This window comes from Onychomys torridus, chromosome 7 (assembly GCF_903995425.1).
Source record: "Onychomys torridus chromosome 7, mOncTor1.1, whole genome shotgun sequence".
NCBI lineage: Eukaryota > Metazoa > Chordata > Mammalia > Rodentia > Cricetidae > Onychomys > Onychomys torridus.
Window position 1 is genome coordinate 77,043,042 of NC_050449.1, and position 22,049 is coordinate 77,065,090.

General features: G+C 44.3%; 1 protein-coding gene across 1 annotated transcript in view; it reads right to left on the reverse strand.

Moving 5' to 3' along the window:
- The window catches only part of Elovl4 (ELOVL fatty acid elongase 4), a 30,237-nt gene extending 15,862 nt beyond the window's left edge, over nt 1-14,375 (reverse strand). The window contains exon 1 of the mRNA XM_036193988.1: nt 13,911-14,375. Coding sequence (XP_036049881.1) covers nt 13,911-14,010 — 100 coding nt within the window. The 5' untranslated portion in view covers nt 14,011-14,375. The remainder of the gene's footprint in view (nt 1-13,910) is intronic.
- Between the last annotated feature and the right edge of the window lie 7,674 nt (nt 14,376-22,049).

The following is a 22,049-nucleotide window of genomic DNA, read 5'->3' on the forward strand; positions in this document are numbered from 1 at the left end:
CTGGAATGCATGAGGTGATGGAATCCCAGGATCCTGGCACGGCTCATTGCTCTGGTCAGCAGACAACAGGAAGGTCACAGGGCGATTTCTATAGATCTGTTCTAGATGTGAGAGGGGAGACAGAGGGAAAGCTTAGGATTCCTGACATATTCATGGCCAGGCGGCAGCTGAGAAAGTCAGGGCAGTGTAGACAATGGCAGCAAGAAGAGCAGGTCTAGGAGGAAGTGAGCAGGAAATGCTAAACATCCCTGAATAATGTACATTCCTGTGTGAGGTACATCCCTGTGTGAGGTACATGCCTGTGTGAGGTACATGCCTGTGTGAGGTACATCCCTGTGTGAGGTACATGCCTGTGTGAGGTACATGCCTGTGTGAGGCACATGCCTGTGTGAGGCACATCCCTGTGTGAGGTACAGCCCTGTGTGAGGTACAGCCCTGTGTGAGGTACATCCCTGTGTAATGTACATGCCTGTGTGAGGTACATCCCTATGTAATGTACATGCCTGTGTGAGGTACATCCTTGTGTAATGTACATGCCTGTGTGAGGTACATCCCTGTGTGAGGTACAGCCCTGTGTGAGGTACAACCCTGTGTGAGGTACATCCCTGTGTGAGGTACATCCCTGTGTGAGGTACATCCCTGTGTGAGGTACAACCCTGTGTGAGGTACATCCCTGTGTGAGGTACATCCCTGTGTAATTTACATGCCTGTGTGAGGTACATCCCTGTGTGAGGTACATGCCTGTGTGAGGTACATCCCTGTGTGAGGTACATCCCTGTGTAATGTACATGCCTGTGTAATGTACATCCCTGTGTGAGGTACATCCCTATGTGTGGTACATCCCTGTGTGAGGTACATCCCTGTGTAATGTACATGCCTGTGTGAGGTACATCCCTGTGTGAGGTACATGCCTGTGTGAGGTACATCCCTGTGTGAGGTACATCCCTGTGTGAGGTACATCCCTGTGTGAGGTACAACCCTGTGTGAGGTACATGCCTGTGTGAGGTACATCCCTGTGTGAGGTACATCCCTGTGTGAGGTACATCCCTGTGTGAAGTCCCTAGGTGGGGTGGCCAGAAGGCTCTAGGGTAGCAGAGGAATTTCCAAGGCAGGAGACAGGGGAAGGAGTCACATCAGAGCTTAAGGCCATAAGCAAGTGCACAGAGAATGAGAAAAAGATTTTAGAATAAAGGTCTGTGCCTGGAGTTACCAGGGGGTGAGGATGTGGCAGCAAACTGGGCAGCGAGGCAGGGATGAGAAAACAGCCAGACACTGGGAATCAACTGTGCCCTCCCTCTGTCCTTCCCTACTTTCTTTGAAGAACTTGCTACCATAAGAGCTGATTCAAGAACTTAAGTGTTCCTGGCCCATATGGATCCCACAGTGTCCCTGGTTCCTTTCCAATGCTCCTGCTCTCTCCCCCTGCAAATCTTCATAGGGTTGCCTGACATCAAAACCACGTGGGCCCCTCCCTCACCAGTCCTTGGTATCTTCTGGGGCTTTTTGTCTGCTTCCTCTAGCTCACCAGATCACCAGTATTAGAATCCTCACTAGGCAGCCAGCCGAGAGACTCACCAGCCTCACGGGTGTGTGTGTGTGTGTGTGTGTGTGTGTGTGTGTGTGTGTGTGTGTGTGTGTGTGTGTTTGTGTTTAATATCTGACACAGTGTAGTCAGCAACAGCACTGACAATAATACTGACAATAACCACTAAGTTTTCCTCCTTTACAACATTAGAATTAAACCAAATTCAAGACAAATGAACAATGATAATTAAATCAGGAAGAGTTTACACTGAGAAGGCATGGGTATTTCCAACCTATATTCTGAGAGGATAAGATGTCTTATGGTTCACTCGTAACTTGCTTTCACTAACTTTACATGTTACCTACTTGCTGTTGTGTATAAATGATAAGTGTGTGAGTGCAGACATGCACATACGCCATGCCATGTGTGTGGAGGTCCGAGGACAACCTCTGAAGTCAATTCTCCCCTTCTACCTTTATCCATGAGTTCTGGGGACTGAACTCAGGTTGCCAGCCTTCACAGAAAGCCCCCTTACCTGCTGAGCCATCCTGCCAGTCCCCACTAGCTTAATTTTCAAGTTATGCTAAAAAGCTATTTTCAAAATCTTTTTAAAAGGCAACATAAAACTATTTTAATGAAGAGTAAAATACTAGTAACCCAATGGCTCTTAAGTAGCTCTGCTTCCAAACAAGTAACCACAATAATGCTTAGGAACCTCTAAGAGGCCTACGTGTGTGTGTGTGTGTGTGTGTGTGTGTGTGTGTGTGTGTGTCTGTCTGTCTGTGGATTTCCACTAGCCACAATGAATTTCCTTTCTAGTAAAATTCTGCTTTCACATCTCAGAAAAAAAAAATTAGTAAAATTAAACGTTTTTAGAATAGCCAGATTCCTAGAATCTATGGAACCAATGCTGTAATGAGGAAAGAGCCCTGGGTAATACCCTGGGAAGACTCACAGAACAGAGGAGCACAAATTTGGGCAAAAGATAAGACTTACATCCAGAAGAACTGGATCTCAGGGTGTGGCACACACCCATGGTCCCAGCTAATCAAGATGCTGAGGCCAAAAAAAAAAAAAAAAAGACACATTCCCAACCTGGGTTGCATAAATAAGTAACAGAGAGATTCTGAGGGCTGTGGCAGGGATGGGGGGGGGTGCTGGATTACAGGCATGCTCCCTCACTTATTTGATTTTCAAATTAACAATTTAAGCTCATTTAATACTTCTACTTTTCTACAGTGTTAAACAGTGTGAGATTGCAGAGAGCAGCACTCCTCTATTCCATTTCTATTAAAGTGTGATCCATACACCAGTAAAATTCCAGACACCTGGAACTGGAAGGAAACAGAATCTCATGCCTTAGCCAGAGCATTAACTCAGAATCCAAGTCATGCCACCAAAAAAAAAAAAAAAAAAAAAAAAAAAAAAAAATGGTTCTTGAGTCTACCTGGAAAATCAGCCACTTCTCTTCTCTTCTAATAGCATCTCTATCTGTGTAATCTGCCATCATCAAAAGAAAAACACAAGTCTAATGACCACTAACAAGACTAGCTTTGGGAGTGTATTCAAGACATCAGAACAATGTCCTCAAGGGAACTCTCAAAACACACCATCCTTCATCAATAACTAAAACCGGTAGCTGCAAATAAGCTCACTCTATGGACCAGGCTGGTTTCAGACTCATGGACCTCAGCCTGCCACTGCCTGTGGAGTGCTAGGCTTAAAAGCGTGTGCTACCACTCCTGGCTGAGCTCCTGTTCTTAAAAACATCCATTTCCACTAATATTCTAAGTTGTAATGCTGATTGTCAACTTCTCTTTACACAAACAAAAGCTACGTTTCACCATACAGAATCACAGGCATGTTGGAATCACCCCCAGAAGGCTGATTTCAAGGTCTTGTGTCTCCCTCTACCTCTTAGTGATCAACCACCTCCTCCCTGTGATGGAGAGTAAACACAGTGTCCTCTGAAGGCCTCTTCTAGTCTCTGCCCTCACACAAAATGTTCAATGTGCAAAGTCAGCCTCGTAAGGCAGAACTGAGGGAGGAACCTTCAAGACTTGGACAGAATATGACAGGTACCTCAGAGGCACTCAAGAAAATGAGGATGGGTTCTGCACTGGGGGCGGAGGTGGGACTGAGGATTCTCAGAACCTCCTCCCCTTCCATAGGAGGAACTTCTGTCTTAACTCTCCCGCACTCACAAGTGGGGACAGAAAATACACCCTGTGGACCAGCAGCGAGGGGAAGGCAGCCTTCACAAAGCACTGTGGTAGTCACAGACCTAGGTGGGGACACACAGCAGGGGAGCAGAGCGATTGGCAGGCAGAGAGAAAGGGATCCTCTGCCAGAAAGAGAAGGGTAGGTTGAGTATCTGGTGACAGGAGGGAGCAGATGGCCTCAGAGTAGCTCAGGCTGGTCTAACTCAGCTGTGTAACAGTCATCAGAGGGGGAGGGGGAAGATGGAGAAAGAAGGCAAACAGCAGAGAGAAAAGCACTTTGGTTGTGAGTCTAGACAGCAACCATAATAAAGGTGAAAGGGGAGAAAAGCATGAAGTTCCCTGCAACAAGCAGGAAAGGACAGCTTTGGAAGCCACACGGGGGGGGGGGGGGGGGGGGGGGGGGGGGGGAGGCTAAGGGAAAGCAGCTCCCCGTGAGACACAAGCTCGCGGCTGCTCAGACTGGGTTTTAACTTGGGAGGGTCAAGTGGAGTGTAAGACCCAGGGAAAGTCAGTTTCCTCTCTGAGATGAAGATAACAATGGCACCCAACCGAAAGAACTTGAGTATTAAATGTGATAGAGGAGGGGTGGGAGGTGGGGAACTGTGGTTGGTACATAAAATGAATTAAAAAAAAATGTTTAAAAATGTAAAAATAAATAAAACAGATACATAAAGTCAAAGCACTGGCTGCAGTGCCTGGTGCTCGGGAAACAGCCAATCATCACTCAGTACCCGGGGTACATGGCGAGGTGGGGCAATGCTGTGTTATCGATAACAGTGAAACTATCCTAGGGAAGAGATCCTCCTTCTACCCCCATTCTGTGACTCGAGTCCTGTTGGTTCTCAGCTTTCCTCCAACTCCAGACAGTTCAATGCAAAGGGATGCTGTGAAGATGGGATATACGGGGGTTACAAAGCACTACTGCAGCCTCTCAGACTCCTGGGACGGCGGTGAGCGTCGTCATTTGCTGGGGATGACGCACAGTTTAAAAGCTAGCACACCCGTTAAAGCCAGTTGGAGAGAACGGGAAATGTGCTGTGGGGAAAATAGCTACGTCCTCGGAGCGGTCTGAAAGGTGACATGATGCTGTATATCCTCGGAGACAAGAGCAGGAGGCAGCCGTTCCCTTCTTTCCCTGCTTCACCAACTCTTGGTCTGGGGGTTACCCGTCCAAATGACACTCAGCGCTGCCAATGATCTCAAAGCTTTAAGAAAATCACAGTGATGCTTCCCAGTTGTTAAGGGGCTCGTAGCATTTGCACCTGTGTGTGCATGTGTGTCTGCATGTGCATAGTGCGGGCATGGGCTGGGACACTTTGGCTTCAACAGTTCTAGAAACTGACTATCCACTGGGCAAAGTACTATCCCATCCTGAACTTTCACTAGCAACAGTTGGTAGCTCTTGTCAAGTTCACAATCATTCTGAATATAATTTTTAACAGTTCTAACTACTCCATCTTATGGAAGACAACTTCATCTCAGAGTACATGTCTCATATCTTAAATATATATGCCCATATGTAGCATCGGCATATAGATTTATCTAAGAAAATACCACTTTTTAGTTTATTTTTAAAAATACGTATGCGTGTTTCGCCTACATATATGTCTGTACACCACACACCACACACACGCATGGCTGATGCCTACAGAGACCAGAAGCAGGCACTGGATCCCCTGGAACTGGAATTACAGAGGGCTGTGAGCCGCCATATAGGTGCTAGGAATTAAAACCTCAGCCCTTGTAACTGCTGAGCATTTTCAGCCCCTAGTTTAATTTCATACTCTAGACCTAATAGTAATGTTGAGCATTCTAGCTGCTTGTTGCTGTTGTCTGTGATTTGGGTCACATTTAGTATCTTGCAGGAATGCCGATTTACTAATGCTATATAGGTAAAGCAGTAACGAAGACAGATTAACTACAGTGATGCACAGGTGAGAGGCACGGAAACGTCTTTCTTGCCCAGTGTGATGACATCAAGGGCATCAGGCTATTCATAGACAGCACATTATCTCATTTCCACGGACCTTGGGGCTTGTAAGCATATGGGAGGAAATAAAATGTTTCAGGCCAAGTCTCCCAGGGTCGCTATAAGGCCAAAGCAAAATGCAAAGCCAAGCTTTCTGCTTTCTTGCTTGCTGCTTGCTAGCCAAGCAGGTACTTCTTCAAGTCAGTCAACACCTTTGTATTCCCTTTATAAAAGCCATTTTACACTAAGCTGTAAAAAAACAAAAAGCAAACAAACAAACAAACAAACAAACAAAAAACCCATCATTTGTTTCACCAAACAATACTGAAGAGAGGTCAGGTTTAGGAATGCCATTATATTAATTTTATGGTATGTGGAATTCTTGCCCATGTTTTATTAGCTTCTATTAATTATACATAATAATGGGTTTCATTTTGATGCTTTTATACGTGCATACAATATTCTTTAATTACAGTTCTCCATTCCCTTTCTCATCCCTACTTCTCACTTCCACAGACCCCCATCCACTTTCATAATGTCTCTTATTTTTTTAGTGTCCCAGTGAACTTTCCTGAGTGTGAGAATTTACCATTGTAATTGTGGCAAGTGCATACTGGCGTTAGCAAGCGTACTCGTAATGATGAACAGCCAGTCCCCGCAACTAGTTTCACATTGCAAAACGGAAACTTCATACCTCTTCAAACCCAGTTCCCCAGCCAGTTCCTTCTCTTTCCAGCCCCTGGCAAGCACTGTTTTAATTTCTATTTCTATCCATTGCGTTAGAAAGCTCATGTGAGTGGGATGAACATCTTTGTCCTGTTGTGTTGGAGTTCCTTAGAGACATCCATCCACATGGAAAATATTCTTTTATCTCCATGCTACATGCTGCGTTCATCAGCTCACTCATCAGTGGACATATGCCAGTTGCTCCTACCTCAGCTATGGTGCAAGGCAACCATCAACAAGGAGTGGCCAAATGTGAAATGCGTTAGTACACGTATGTGTGCCTGAGTTTACATTTGATAAATAAAAATGAAAACAGAAACACTTATTCCTTCAAATGTTCCAGTTCAGAATCACAAAACTGGGAATTTTCTAAAGAAAAATAAGGCTAAAAATCTTGAGTTTAGACATATTTAAATTATTGTTCTAGGGAAGATGAAAATTTGATAAACAGTGGACTACAAGAGGATGTGGCAATAGATGCCATGTACTCTATAGTTTAGTTTCATACAGTACAGGTAACAGGAGAGACCTGGGGATGAAGATGGCAATGGCTAGAGAGCGCTTGCCGCTCTTGAAGAGGAACTGAGATTCCCAGCACCTACCTGGGTAGCTCACAGCCACTTGTGACTGCACTTCCAAGGGCTCTGATTCCCTCTTCCGGCTCCCAAAGGTTTTCTCTCTCCTCTCTCTCTTCTCTCTCTCTCTCTCTCTCTCTCTCTCTCTCTCTCCTCTCTCTCTCTCTCTACTCTCTCTCTCTCTACTCTCTCTCTCTCTCTCACACACACACACATGCACGCGCACGCTCATAAGTAAAAATAAATCCTTAAGAAAAGGGACACAAAGAATACTGATAAGTTGCCTAGACTACATAAGGAGCCATCTTTAGAAGCGGCGTACCACATGATAAAATTACAACATAGCCGGGCAGTGGTGGCGCACACCTTTAATCCTCAGCACTCGAGAGGCAGAGGCAGGCGGATCTCTGTGAGTTCGAGGCCAGCCTGGTCTACAAAGCAAGTTCCAGGACAGGCTCCAAAGCTACAGAGAAACCCTGTCTCGGAAAAAAACAAAAAACAAAAAAACAAAAAAACAAAACAAACAAACAAAAAAAACAAAAACAAAAGTAAAAAATTACAACATAATTGAGATCACTTTATACTTTTTTGTTACTGCCGCTGTTTTTAGTAAATTAGCTCATTCACGGTGATTTAAGGACTGCTGAGATAATTAAATAGCTATGACGATGTCGTACCACACACAGTGCTGTTTCAGGTAGCTGCCCAGTGCCTTTACCCTTTCTCTATTCCTCTCCATGGCTCTAGCAGAATAGGCAAGACAAGGCAAAAATGACTAATTACAAATCCACTATGTTTACTAAGTGAGGTATTAAAAATGTTTTGGAGAGCACTTAAATCCTAAAAAGATTTTCAGATTATTAATTAACATGTATGTCTTTGAAACTGACCTCTTTATTCAAAGAACAGAAAAGTAGCATCAATACAGAACTATGGATCCAGCTGGGCATGATGGTGCACGCCTTTCATCCCAGGACTCAGGAGGCAGAGGTAGGCGGATCTCTGTGAGTTCAAGGCCAGCGAGGTCTATATAACAGAACTATGGATCCAGGAAGATCCTAAAAGATTATTATCTAATTTAATCCTTGGAATTTACAGATGAAAAACATTCAGGGTTGAGGTGAAGGGACTTGTGCAAACTCTTACACTCAGTAGCAGTAGCCTTGTGACTGAAGCGGGGTCATCTGAACCCCAGCCCTTAAGTCTCTCAACTCACTGTGTTATGCTACCCTCAACTCCCATATCACAGTGTTTCTGCACGTACAATGAGAAGACATGATTGACTATCTGGCTATGTATCTCTGTTATGTGCTACTAAATGATTTGATAGTCGATTCATTAGAGTTAGTGGACACCAACTGAAATTATGATTGATAAAGATAATTGTTTAAAAAAAAAAACTTTCTGCAGGGCTGGGAATAAAACTCAATGGTAGAAATTCAATTCCAATCCCGCCCCCTCTCACACACACAAGTGGAGGTGGGTGGGCACCTTTTGGTAATTTAGTGTCATCTAAAACTGTATTAGCAACATTTCACTAATCAAAATTATATGAGATTACCAGGTATGGTGGTATCCGACTGAGACAGGAGAATCACAAGGTCAAAGACTGAACTGCAGCAGGGAGACTCTTTCAAAAATGGAAAACAAAGCTAGACTACGGGGAGTGTCTTCTGCCACTTGTGTGAGAGCAAGAGAGATTCTCTAGGGCATGGTGAGGGGAAAACCATAAAATGAGGAGGCAGATCATAAGGGTGATTTATATAATTTAGTACTCAGTCACAAAAAAGAATGGTTCAAGGTAACAGACAAGCAATTGCTAGAGACCAGGGTTCATGTCAATGAGCCCACAGTTGCTCCAGCCTGCCATGTGGGTAATGGTTTGGGAAGCAGAGCTATATGGTATCTAGAGAGGTAAGCAGAGGAATATGAGCAAGGGAATGCTGTAAGGAGAAAGAGAGATGGGCAGGCATTCCATTTACTGGAGGACCAGGGACTTAACCAAGCTGGCTAGAGCTGCAGGCCTGTGGGTAGAGAAATACAGCCCGAACACAATAGAAAGCTAATCCAGAAGATATGTATATCCCTCCTTCTCATTTCTAAGTTCAAAGCTCACATGATTTTCAAATAATAGACTCTGATACAGGAAAATCTTGGCTTATTTTATAGGTGAAATGTAATATCTGGAAAAAAGAGCCACTGAAAGTGAGGAATGATGAAATTCATTAAATAACTCTTGTCTGTGTGGAAACATGTACTTAACTCTAGAGTAGTAGCCCAGATGAAAAACCATTCTCACGTTAAATCATTCACAGGTGAAAATTATTATATAACTTAAGGAAAAATAAAACATTGAATGTTCAAAATGATGACCAAGTACTTTGTCCCTTACAAGACCACAAAACAATTGTCCAAGACATGTCACCCTGTCGCGCTAATTGAAAGACTCTAACCACATAAAACTGTCCTGAAACCAGTCTCAGAACTGTACCGTTTGCCCCGCCAGGACCTGCCCACGAGGGGTGTTTTGCTATAAGCTGTGGATGGAGAAGGTACAGGAGCATCAGCCATTTAAGTCCAAGGGTGTACTATATCATGTCAGACTGTGGTAAAGGAAAAAATATCAACCTACCAATCCCCCTAAAGCTGTGTGAGCCCCCTAGAAGCTTCAGGGAGGCTATGAGACAAGACTTCAAGAACAACACTGGCCAGGGAAGAGTCTAGAAGCTGGCCATATTCCACATGCTTGTTTTCATGCCACTGTGCAAGCCCAGAATCACAGTACTTGGGAGGTGAAGGCATAAAGATCTTGAGGTGGGTTGGGGATTTAGCTCCAAGCGCAAGGCTCTGGATTCGATCCTCAGATTAAAAAAAAAAAAGATCTTGAGGCTAGCCATAGCTACACTGTGAGTTCAGAGCTGGCCTGGTTCACATATCAAGACCATACCTCAAACCCAATCCCTTGCGAAACAGAGGTGGAGAGAGAGAGAGAGAGAGAGAGAGAGAGAGAGAGAGAGAGAATTTGTTTTGTATCAGATGTCCAGAACTTAAAATGTTTGTTCTAATATGTGTGTATGTATATGTATATATATGTATTTCCCAGGCTAATCCAAACACAAAACCTACTATAGAAATTAACACAGATGAAAACTACACATTAACTATGTCAAATGAAATGAATATCAACACGCTGCACAACACTGAAGACCTGTATTCCTCCTCTGCAGCCTGGCAAGCCATCGGATAAACCTCCTCTGACTCCAGTTCACTAAGGCTGAATTAAGCATCCCCTCCCACAGCAGGCTTAAATGACTCACTGGTCCTTTCGCAGTCCCAGTTTCCCTGGTTCCGTTCCCAATTCAGCCCCTGCGCCCTTTGCTTTTGGCACCTTTGCCCTAGTCTACCAACTCAAACATTTTCTGACTGTTCCCATCAGCTCACTCACTGCCAGGGTAAGGAACCTGTGGGAAATTGATAAAGTGCTCAGAAAACAGCCAGTTAGTCTGCTGCTTTCGCCATTCACGACTGACACATAGGGCGGGGACACGAGATAACAGCAGAGAAGAACTCTTCTGATTGTCCCGAGGCCCTCAAACCAGGATTTCAAGAGGGCAGAAGAGCAGTGACTCCCCTAGACCTCCTACGTTTGTGGCTAATGGCCTCTATCCCTGATCTGTATTCTGCATGGCAAGTACATGTGCAATAAAGACCTATATGTGACCTAAGTGCATTTGCTTATACAAGCCTGCCTTTTGGAGTCTCTCATATCTTACAGGTAACACCCTCCTATACACCACTCATCTCATCCCCCTTTGTTTTCTGCCTCTTGCAAAGTGAATTCAAGAAGCGGGCTGTTTATGGTCTAACTTCAGTGACACATAAACAAGTACCCATGATCTATGAAGTAACTAAGTAGCTAGAAGGCGGCAATGGATAAAGTGAACAATGTGGCACTTAACAGGGGTAGGCTGTTTAGATGTGTCAGTTTAAAGTTTTGTATATGAGTTTAATTAGTTACACTTTTTGAGTCTAATCATTTTCACACATTCAAAGTCAGAGAAGAAAAAACCAAATGTAAAAGCCCCAGAGCTGTAACTGTAAGACCGGCAACTAGAGTGAAGTTGCCCATCAGTCCGTGCTCTCCTCCAACATAAACGACAGTAACTTTCCTGTTGCATGCATCTAAATGCTTAGTTTAGGACATTCAAGTTCACGTATCCTTTTTTTAAAGTCCAGTCTTTTAAATCTTAAATTTTCACCTATAAATTGTTACTGAACAAGAGTGACGCTGTTCCTGTGAGCACAGACGTTCATCATTTGCTAGATAAATCCCTTTGGCTGTGTCTTACTAAAACACATCAATTGATAGAAGAGTCTGAGATTATATTTTACCAGGAGCTATTTGTTCTAAGCAACAACGTCTTAGGCTGTCAGATAGCATCTACACACCTGTAACCTTCTTATTACAACAACACAAACACAGAACTCCTTTACCTGTGCTCGTGGAGGAACTTCAGAAAGAGAAGAAAAAAACAAAACAAAAAAAAAAAAAACCCAAGGAACTAGTCAAAGGAAAAGAAACCAGCATACACCTACAGTGAGGCACTCAGGGCATGGCGCCTAGCTCAGCTTGCTCTTCCTGAATAATGGCCGCCTTTCATCAGACTCCGCACCATTTCCCAAGAGCATCCCTGTCTCCCACCCATTTTTATTTCCCTCTTTCCAAACATCTGACTCATCCACTTCTCTCCAACATCACTGGATATGCCTCCCTTCCTACTCTGTAGCCCCCTTAGCCAGACTTCCAATATTCATGGCAAAAATGAATGTTCTTGGAGGTGGGGGGAGGGAGGCAACGGGACCTGGTTCCCAGAAGGAATGTGGAACACATGGAAGTGTAAGGGAAGCACAGGAGCTCCGGGTGTGAAAACAAAACAAACAAACAAGAAAACCTGAACAATGGCCCTCCTTATGCTGCAGCAAGGCCACACAGGCTCTAGCCACTAACTAAGCCTCTGGTGGGTTAAGGAGCACTCTGCCTGCACTAGGCAGCTCATTGCAGAGGCAAGGAAGCAGTCTCAGGTTTCGTAAGTGGATAGTCAAGAGCATGGATGGATATCTTCCCACTGACCTGCTAGTAAGAGGTCACTTGAGTGTCCCTGGGTCTCCTCATTTCTCAAGCCAGGTCCATGAAAGTTTACTGTTTTATAGGTCCCTCGAAGCATATGAGCAAGCTTTCACTTGAGTGGACACACAAAACTTCCAGCTACCTTCCCGACCTTTTTCACTGAACCACACACTACAGGAAGCTGTGTTCCAGCTTTGCTCTCAACTTTTCTTTCTGAGGCTCGGGAGATGAGAACGCTCCAGGACAGGAAGGAGCTGAGAGACGGGACTGAGAACTCCTAGGTGTGGCTCTGGTTGCGAGGCAGCTGGAGGACCTCAACCATGTTGTCACCTGCCAGCAAACATGTCTGATGTTCAGCTCTGCACAATTGTGTAAGGGGATGCTCTGATGCAACGTTCAGAGCAGTACCACAGAGATGAAGGGAAGGGTGCTTCTTCCCCAGGGACTGCAGGTACCAGTGTGATAACAGCCTTAAAGAAAAACTCAAGAAAGAAATGTCCCACTGCAACTGCCTTTAAGCCATCTCCAGCTGTGATGCTTGGCAAGTACTGCCTCTCCTAGTGTCAAATTTGGGATCTCCTGAGAAATATCGCGCTTTTCTAAACAAGTCAATGAAGCCTCCATGTCCAAAAAAAAAAAAATCATTTGTCTCATACAGAAACAATTCCAGCAAGCGGTTTGTCCACAGCATATACCTCAGATGTCCCACTGTATTCATGCTATAATACACTGTCTCATTTGCCCTAGCAACAAACACAAAAACTACAAAAGAAACTTTTCATTCTAAAGAGGACAGCTATCCTAACCTATATTGCTAACATCCTCCGCAGGATACAAAGTCACACTGCAAAAGGGCAACAAAAATTTAAAACCATTCCTAGAATCCTTTCAACTTGATGCTGAAGATGTTGGAAACTTTTAAAAGCAACAAAGCAAATGAAGAAATGGCAAAACGTGAACATTTATGTTACAATCACTTCTCCTAGGAAAACTCCGTAAGTCACCCAAATGACAGTGCTGCCCCACAAACTGAACAGTTAAGGGGAAAGTTGGCTAATTTCAGTATGTTGTACTTATGCAGGCTTCTGGGCCAACCTCTAGGTGCTGCTGCAGAGACCCCCTTCTCAATGACTGCCTTCCTCCCCTCCCCGTGAGGGCACTGACTGCACTGCGCAAAGCCATTACCGTCAGTCACCTAAAAGACTTGCTACTGGGGAGCCACAAAAACTAACCTTCTTCAGGCAGCTAACTAAGGATATTTTACTTTTCAGTCGAAATTATACTGCAGAGATGTTAGCTAAATGGAAGACTATATGAGCATTTTGTCAAATCCTTCAAGAAACTGAAATAGCGGAGTCAGGTACCATTGGAGCCCTCCTCCGTCTCCAGGCTTCTCTTTCTATAAGGAGTGTCAGTCAGTACATTAGAGAAGTATGAGGCGAGCTCGGGAAATGAGGGCGTCAGGGCGCGGTGGTTCCCTGGCTGCACCGGCAGCATCTGATAAGTCAGCTCCTGCATCCGCGAAGCTGATGAGATGGGAAAGTGGGGGGAGGGAGGAGGACGCCTTAACGTTCGCATCTGATTAACCAGTGCACAACCGCGGCGCCCGCGCCCCATCTGCGGGAACCCGGGCGCCCCCAACAGACTCAGGGCGCCCGGTGCGGGGCGCAGGGCCTTGCCTGGCTCTGAGGCCGGGGACTGACGTCTGCGTCGTGGGCAGCCCGCAGAGCACCCATCGAGGATGGGTGAGGCCCCTTGCCTGTACCTGCGATGGACCACGTCCAGCGGTAGAACTCCACGGTGTCGTTGAGCGCGGTGGACATCGCGTTCAGGACGCTGCCGGGCTCTGAGTCCAGCAGCCCCATGGTGGCGCGGAGAGGTGCGAGCCGCGGCGAGAAGAGAGGCCCCGAAGGACGGTGGGCGGCTGCGGCGGGGACCCTGCTGGCAGCGGCGTCTCCTCCTCCTCCCGGGGCTGCGGCTGGGGATGCAGGCGGCGGCGAGCAGCGGAGAGCAGCGGCGACACGAAGCCGGAGGGCGGCGGCGGCGGAGGAGGAGGAGGAGGCAAGGAGGAGGAGGAGGACCCGCCGCGAGCGCCCAGCGCTGCTCCTCTCTGTCGCCGCGCGCTGCCGCAGCTCCAATCCCCTCGCCCTCGTCACGTGGCCGCGCGGGGCGGGGCGTCGCCTCCTCTCGCCCCGGGCGCGGGGATGCTGCGGTCGCGAGTGGTGGCCGGTCTGCGCAGGCGTACTAAGGCCGCCCCCTCCCCCCCCTGGGTGGCGGGCCCGCGGGAGCGCCGGAGGGGGACACCTCGTACCCAGTCCACCTCCCCGCGTCGGTGTCCTCCTTTCCTGCTCGCCCACGGTTACCTCTGATCCGCCGGATGCATCGTGGGAAACTGGACCGAAAAGAAGGGGGGGGATTGTGGACACACACGAGTGGGCGAGGCGTTTCTGGTCCCTGCCTGTCATTCACCTCCATTTCACTTTTGCGTTTTGCTGTCTTCGCCTTTGGCACGTGCTTGCCACCCAGACAAGGAAAAGCCGGCGGATTCACTCTAAAGGAATGTCACTTGTCTCCATGCGGCGGCTGTGGCAGTAGTCCGTGGTCATCCCCTAAATACATTAGCGTCTAGTTAAACCCTTGCGTGTACATGGACTCCACGTACAGGGACCCATTCAAAGCAAAGTGATTGTGCCGAATTAGGCTACTGGTAGTTCAGAGAGGAGGGAGCCGCAAGAATAGGTTAAGAAGTCTGCTTGGTTAATCTCACAGGATGATGCTGAGGAGACAAAGAGCAATTGACTCGAGACTAAGAGGGTCAAATAATTTTTTTTTTCATTTTGAAAAAAAAAAATAGTTCAGATAAAATGGAAGACAATAGAAGAGGCCCCGTCTGTGAAAAGTAACAAAAACATTACACTATATAAATTTGATAGTTTCTGACATAAAGAAGAATTTTTGTGAATGGTCCAATAACAATTTCATCTGCTCTTGATTCAGATGTGCTACCTGCTTTTGTTTCAACTTTTCTCGACCTGTTGATTTAGAATGCTTATTTTAAAGGCCACCGAGTCGAATGTTTGACTCGTTAACATGAGTACTACTTGAGCCCTAACTCAGTGCTCTAAATAGCAAGTCATAAATATTTATGGTGACAAAATTATAACCCACAGCACTTTCAGAGCATAATGTGAGTTATTTAAGTACAAAGAGCTTCAGGGAGAAAATGTAATTAAAAGTAACTGATTTGTTGTATAACTCAGGCCTTCATAGCAATGTGATGTGATTCATTAACTTGGCAAACCGACTTGCCAAACTGAAGTTTCTCTGAAGAATTTCTCAAGTCTCAATTCCTAGTTACGGTTCTAGTACCTGTAAGCTATTCTAATCAAGTCTCATTTCCTTTGGTAACCTACATATGAGCTAGTTTGCCCTTTGCTTATAATATTGATTACGGCCTCTCTATTGTCTTGGAGTCTTGGATGTTTTTAAGGAGAACAGATTCCTACCCTCACCTCACAAAACCTCGCCATCTTTGCTTATTTAATATCACGTGAGATTACTAAAGCAGTTTTACTGAAGTATTTAATGGTGCCCCTCTTCTACCATGGAGGCCAGTTTAAGCTCTTTATTCACTAGGGGGCGCTTGTCACATAAGGAAATCATAGACAAGCCATGATCAATGTTAAATTAGAAAAGGCAACTGTACTCTATCACATTGTCTGCCTTACTTGGGAGCATGGTCATTTCTACTTATACTTATGAACTGTTGAAGCATACAAAGAAGAAACAGGGTCTTAGGGAGTATCAAGTCTTGAGCTACTGCCCGGCATGAAAGATTATTATAGTCCATTCCTTAATTCACAAGCAGTTTACAAATTCCAATGATTGTCCAGAACCAAAGCCTGCTGCTGTAGTTTGAACAGATCCCTCGAAGTTCATGTGTTAGAACTTAATCCCCAATACAACACAGTAGAAATGTGAGTCTTACAGGGAGTTGTGTAGGGCTTGGGGGCCCCACCTTCACGAATAGATTAATGTAAGTTACAAAGGGTTTTAAGTTGCAAGTTTGGTCTCTCACAATAAATACTTCTTAGTTGTCTACTTTTTTTTTTTTTTTTTTTTACCATGGAATGACAGGGGGAAAAAAAACCCTCACCAGATCTAGGGTCTTGATCTTGGGCCTCCTAGTTTTCAAAACTATAAAAAATAAACCCGTGTTCCCTATAAGTCGCTCAGTCTTCGGTACTCTTTTGTAGCATCATGAAACAGACCAAGAGAGAAAATAGTGAGAAGTGGGACTATGGCTACTACAGATACCCGGAAATATGGAAGTGGATTTGGAGTAGGGTGCTGGATAGAGACTGGAAGAATTTTGAGAATTAGCTATACAATCTCGCTTTCCTGGGGACATTTAGAGCAGTGTGATGCAGAAGCTAGAACTCCAGGAAGAATGGCCATGTAGGGATTACCTAAGTGGTCACTAGCATAATGTTGATGGAAACACAGACAATGTAGGCCGTTTTGATGACCCATCAAATGGAAATGAAGAGCAAAGCATTAGAAACCGGAGTAAAGTCATCCTTGTTACAAGATGGCAAAGAAAATGGCAAAATTGCGCCCATGCCTAGGGATGTAGGGAAGGCAGATTAAGAGCGATGAGCTGGGACATATGTGCGGTAGGAGAAATTTCTAATCAAAGGATGGGAGCAGGTGCTTTTAGTTGGATTGGGTTAGATGTGACAGACCTAGTGACTCTGACTTTAAAAAGTCTGTCCGTCTCAAAACCTGCACGCGCTCTACAGCTCTTTCCTCCATCTCGAATCCCACGGAGGACTTCTAGGACTAGGACTTTTCAAAGGAGCCTAGGTCTGTCCTGAGGACAGTGGTTCAAGGCTGGTTTTGTTATTGTTGGGTGAGGGTGTGTAACCTTTGAATTTACTGGTTGGGGGTTACAGTTATCATTTTGGGGGAGGCCTGGACAAGTCCCAGGCTCTGTCCTTGAACTGCCATGAAGGCTGGCTGGCCTCGCACGTTCACACTGACCCATGCATGTAGCTCTAAGTTGGTGAGGGGTCCCAGACAGTAAACAACTGGCTGAACCTTGAGCAGTCAGAGTATGTGCAAAAAGGGAGCTAGTGCAAGGACTATGTCATGGCCTTCCCAGAAACTGCTCACTCAAGTCTCAGGAAATTGAAATTGAGCCCTGATCTCTCTGAGAGAAGACGGAGCAGCCTGTTATGGCATCTGCTTGGTCCTTTCAAAACCAATTTTCACTTGAGCAAGAAATACATTTATGTGTCCAAAGCAAAGAATGACACAGCGGTATTGTGACTCCTGACAGCAAACCACACAAAGGGGGATCAATCTGGAGAAAGGTAACTTTCTCAGGACTTACTAACTCCCATGGAGTTAGTGGGATGTTTGTATCAAATTACAAACACCATTTCTGCTAAGACCATTGAGTCCAGAATGCATATGATAGTGTACTTTCAAATATTTACACTAATGGAAAGTTAGCTAAATAAAAGTGTATTTATCCTTCACACAGATATTTTAGTGGTTTTCCTTATAATCACTGCATGCAGCAACACAGACAAAATGCCCTTTAATTAGGTAAATGAGTGAATACAGGCTGCCACAGAAGAATGTCGTTATGTTAGAAAATACTGAGAACTGCTATCAAGTGAAGGTTTCCACTGGTTCTTCTTAAAAAAAAAAAAAAGAATTCAGAGAAGGCACAGTTTCAACAGGAGCTTATATAACAAAGCAGGCCAAAGAGAATAGTACACTCATACAGATATTAGAACAGACTGACCTTAAGTGTGTTGTGGACTATTAAGAAGTACTTTGTGTAAATATTTCTGAAGTGGGTGGCATATTCACTGGGGAAAGATGACCCATTCCTCCCCTACCAAATCATGGTGGATAATTACTCTTTTAGGGTAATTCCTCCCATAATCCTTTTGAAATGCCACAATGGGGTAGGGATATCAAAACAACAACATAAATATTATTTTTTAAAAGTTAGGGTCTTTTGAAGATGCAGACTCTCCATTAGTGTCCATGTATATCAATTTGGAAAGTTCCCTGGGGCCTTTTTAATATGTCAAAGAGAACCTAATTGCAGATTCAAGGATACTTAGCCAGAATGAGGCATTCTGTTAGTAGACACATCTGTCTAGATCTAGCTGGAACTTCCTTTATATCCTCACATCTAACTTACTTACTTATTTATTTATTTGGTTTTCAAGTCAGAGTTTCTCTGTGTAGTCCTGGATGTCCTGGAACTCACTCTGTAGACCAGGCTGGCCTTAGACTCAGAGATATGGCTGCCTCTGTCTCCCAAATATTAGGATTAAAGGCATGTGCCACTACTACCTGGCCCACATCTAATTTCTTATCTAACCAGGAGACATAGTCATCAATATACAACATTTTTTGGTTACCTCATACCTAATTCCTTGTCTTCCTTATCTCATAAAAGCCTCACTGAATGGGATCAGAGTATAATTTGCTGACAAAAATAAATAATCAATATGACTAAGGCAAAATAGCATTTCCATCTGTTATACCCTTCAAGCTGACGATAAGACCCTATTGCTGGCCGGGCGGTGGTGGCGCACGCCTTTAATTCCAGCACTCAGGAGGCAGAGGCAGGTGGATCTTTGTGAGTTTGAGGCCAGCCTGGTCTACAAAGCGAGTTCCAGGAAAGGCGCAAAGCTACACAAAGAAACCCTGTCGGGGGGGGGGGGGGGGGGGCTATTGTTGAAGACAACACGTTCTTAATGTAATAGCACATGAAGAAATCAAGCTAGCATTCAACTGGAAGAGTCACTCCCAGCCCTACTGGCTAGCATTCATAGTGCTGGAAGATGCTATTCATGATACTAGAGGAAAAAGGTAATCATCAGTCTCATGCAGCTTTGAACAATGTGAGCTGGAATAGCAACCTGCCTGCAAGATATGCCCATTGATACAATAATGATACAAATGTTGTTGGGGGTAACCAATAACTTTTTTATTATATTTCAAGCGCCTCCATAAGATAGAACTCATACTTGATCATCTTAATGAGGTCAAGAAACTGAGACTAGATAGGTCAAGGGCCCTAGGGAACCACCCACTACAACTTTTCTGCTCAATGAACACATCAGTAAAGCCACTTTTAATGATGTATTGCTATACTTGTAGATCAGTGCATCACTGAACCTTCATCAGAAACACTTCTTTGTGCAATAGATGATAATTGACATGGAGACCCACAAATGAACAATGCACATAGAGTGAGAGATATTGGAGCACTCAGCCCTGAATTGGATGTCTTTATCATTCCTTCCCCCTCAAGACTCAGGGATCTGTGGAGAATAAAGAGTAAAAATAGTGTAAGAGCCAGAAGTGGTGGACAACCTCAAGAAAATAGCGCTTTCCAGACACAACAGGGCAGATGCGCATATGAACTCACAGAGACCCTGACTGCATGCACAAAACATGCACGAGTTCAAGCCAGATGAAATCCGAGCAATGAAAGAGGAAAGTGGGCACAAAGCCCCACCCTTAGTCAAGAAGCTATTGGTAATTGACAGTTTATGGGAGAGGGAAAATCGGTTTTCTTCAATGAAGTGGCTCTAGGCATATCAACTACACTCCAGGGTAGACCCCATGCTCAGGAGTAATTGGTCAACACATATTGAACTCAGTGATTTTGTGTGTGTGTGTGTGTGTGTGTGTGTGTGTGTGTGTGTGTGTGTGTGTATCTGATTTTAGTTGTTTTTTTGTTTAGTTGTTTTGTTGGAGGGATAAAGACCATTAAGTTGAGTAGGTTAGGGATGATCTGGGAGAAGTTGGGAAAGGGGAAAGGGTATGATCTAATTATACTGCATGAAATTCTCAAAAAAATAAACACTTTTTAAAAAAAACTAAGGCAAATTGACTTTATATAGTCAGTATCTTCTGTTTCCCACAGTGGAGTAAGTCAATAATTCTAATACAGCCATGCATTCACATTAGAACTCAATAATAAAGTAAATGGATGTCACATGGCAAAAGGCAAGTTTCTCAGTAAAGAAGTAAATTTATAGACAAGCATAAGAAAGAGGCTAGAATGGTCATGTGATACAATGTTAGAATTTGGCATACAAGTACAAACTTATTTGGGGATGAATATAGATACTAATGGTTGTATATAGCTACATCTGTTATGTGGGGCTGAGAATTGAGCTCAGGGGTAGAAGACATGCTTAGCCTGCATGATAACTTGACTTTTATCCTTAGCACTGAAAAAAGTTACCTTTGCGGCCAAAACTCCAAATCATTTTTGTTCATAGCCTACCTTAAGTCATGATACCCGCTCCGTAAGTGTATCCTACACATAATGAAGTCTTCCCCAACTGCGCAGTACTGAAACAGGAAAGGGTAGCCTGGCAGTGGATAACCCCAACCAGGTGGGTGAAAAAGATGAATATTAAAACCACGATAAGAATGTTGATAGGAACCTTGGCTCTGATGTGGTAAAGTGAACTTGCCTCTTAGTCCTCCTCTCCAAAGCTCTAATCATGTGAGAACCAGCAGACAAGTTCCAATTGCAGATGAGTCTACAACACACGGAACTAGTATTTCTCTGCCATCTGCAACGAACAGCTTGACTCCTAGGCTCAGTCGGGCTCCAATCCACACCTGCCCTTGGTGTTTGTCCTGGAGTCCTGTTGTCTCCAGTGTGCTGAGGCTTCCATTACAATTGAAGCAGTACCTTCACCAGTGGCCCCCTGTAGTCACTTCAGGGAATCCTACCTGCCACAAGATTTGGGTTATGCTTCTACTCACTGGTTTGGCTTCAGTGCGGTTGCTCTTAAACTCTCTATGTCCTTCCTTTTTGGAGTAAAAGAATATTTAACTTGCTGTTTAGTTTTTATTTTACAGGAGCCCACAGTCAGAGGCTTTGGATATTTTAAAGAGATTTGAAATATTAAGTGTCTGAATTTTTAAAGATTGTGGGACTTTTTAAGCTATGCCATGCTTTATATTGTGGATTAACGTGAGATCTTGGGGATGAACAAGAAAGAACGGGTTATGTTTTAATAGTGATGTGTTTGTGTTTTTAATTAAGTTGAGTGGGTAAGGGAGGATCTGGGAGAAGTTGTGGGAGGGGAAAGAGTTTGACCAAAATATACTGTATGAAATTTGGGGCTAGTTGTTCTGGCTAGTTTCTGTCAATTTGGCACAAACTAGAGTCACCTGGGGAGAAGAAACCTAAATTGAGGAATTGTCCTCATCAGATTGGCCCATGAGCATGTCTGTGGGACATTTTCTTGCTTACTGATTGATGTGGGAAGACCCAGCCCACTGTAGGTGGTGCCACCCCTGGGTACCTGGGATGTATAAGAAAGCCAATTGTGCAAGCCATGGAAACCAAGCCAGTAAGCAATGTTTCTCCATGATTTCTGCTCCAGTTCCTGCCTTCACTGATGGATTGTGACCTGTGAACTTTTCCTAGTTGTTTTTAGTCAGTGTTTTATGTCAGCAAAAGAGAAGCAAACTATGGCCGACCATTGTGCAAAACCAAGTAAATCTTAAAATATAGGCTCTATATTTTTTCAGTAATTGTGACAAAGTTGTCATACTTGATAATAAGGGGCACTGAAGATGTGGTATATCGATACTTTGTTCTAGCTTTTAAAATTGTACAGAAATCTTAAACTATTCTGAGTAACAAATATTTTTAAATAATAAATAAGAAGCAAAAATACGACATTTTAGAGTAATTTTGAGTCTGGGAATTTATTCTGAAGAAACATCTACTGTATATTTTAGTGTAGATTTGATAATATCATCCACAGGGGTAGCACACTGCGATGTTTAGATGAAATCAACCATAAAAAGTAGTGTGAGTTCTCAATAAATTTTGCTA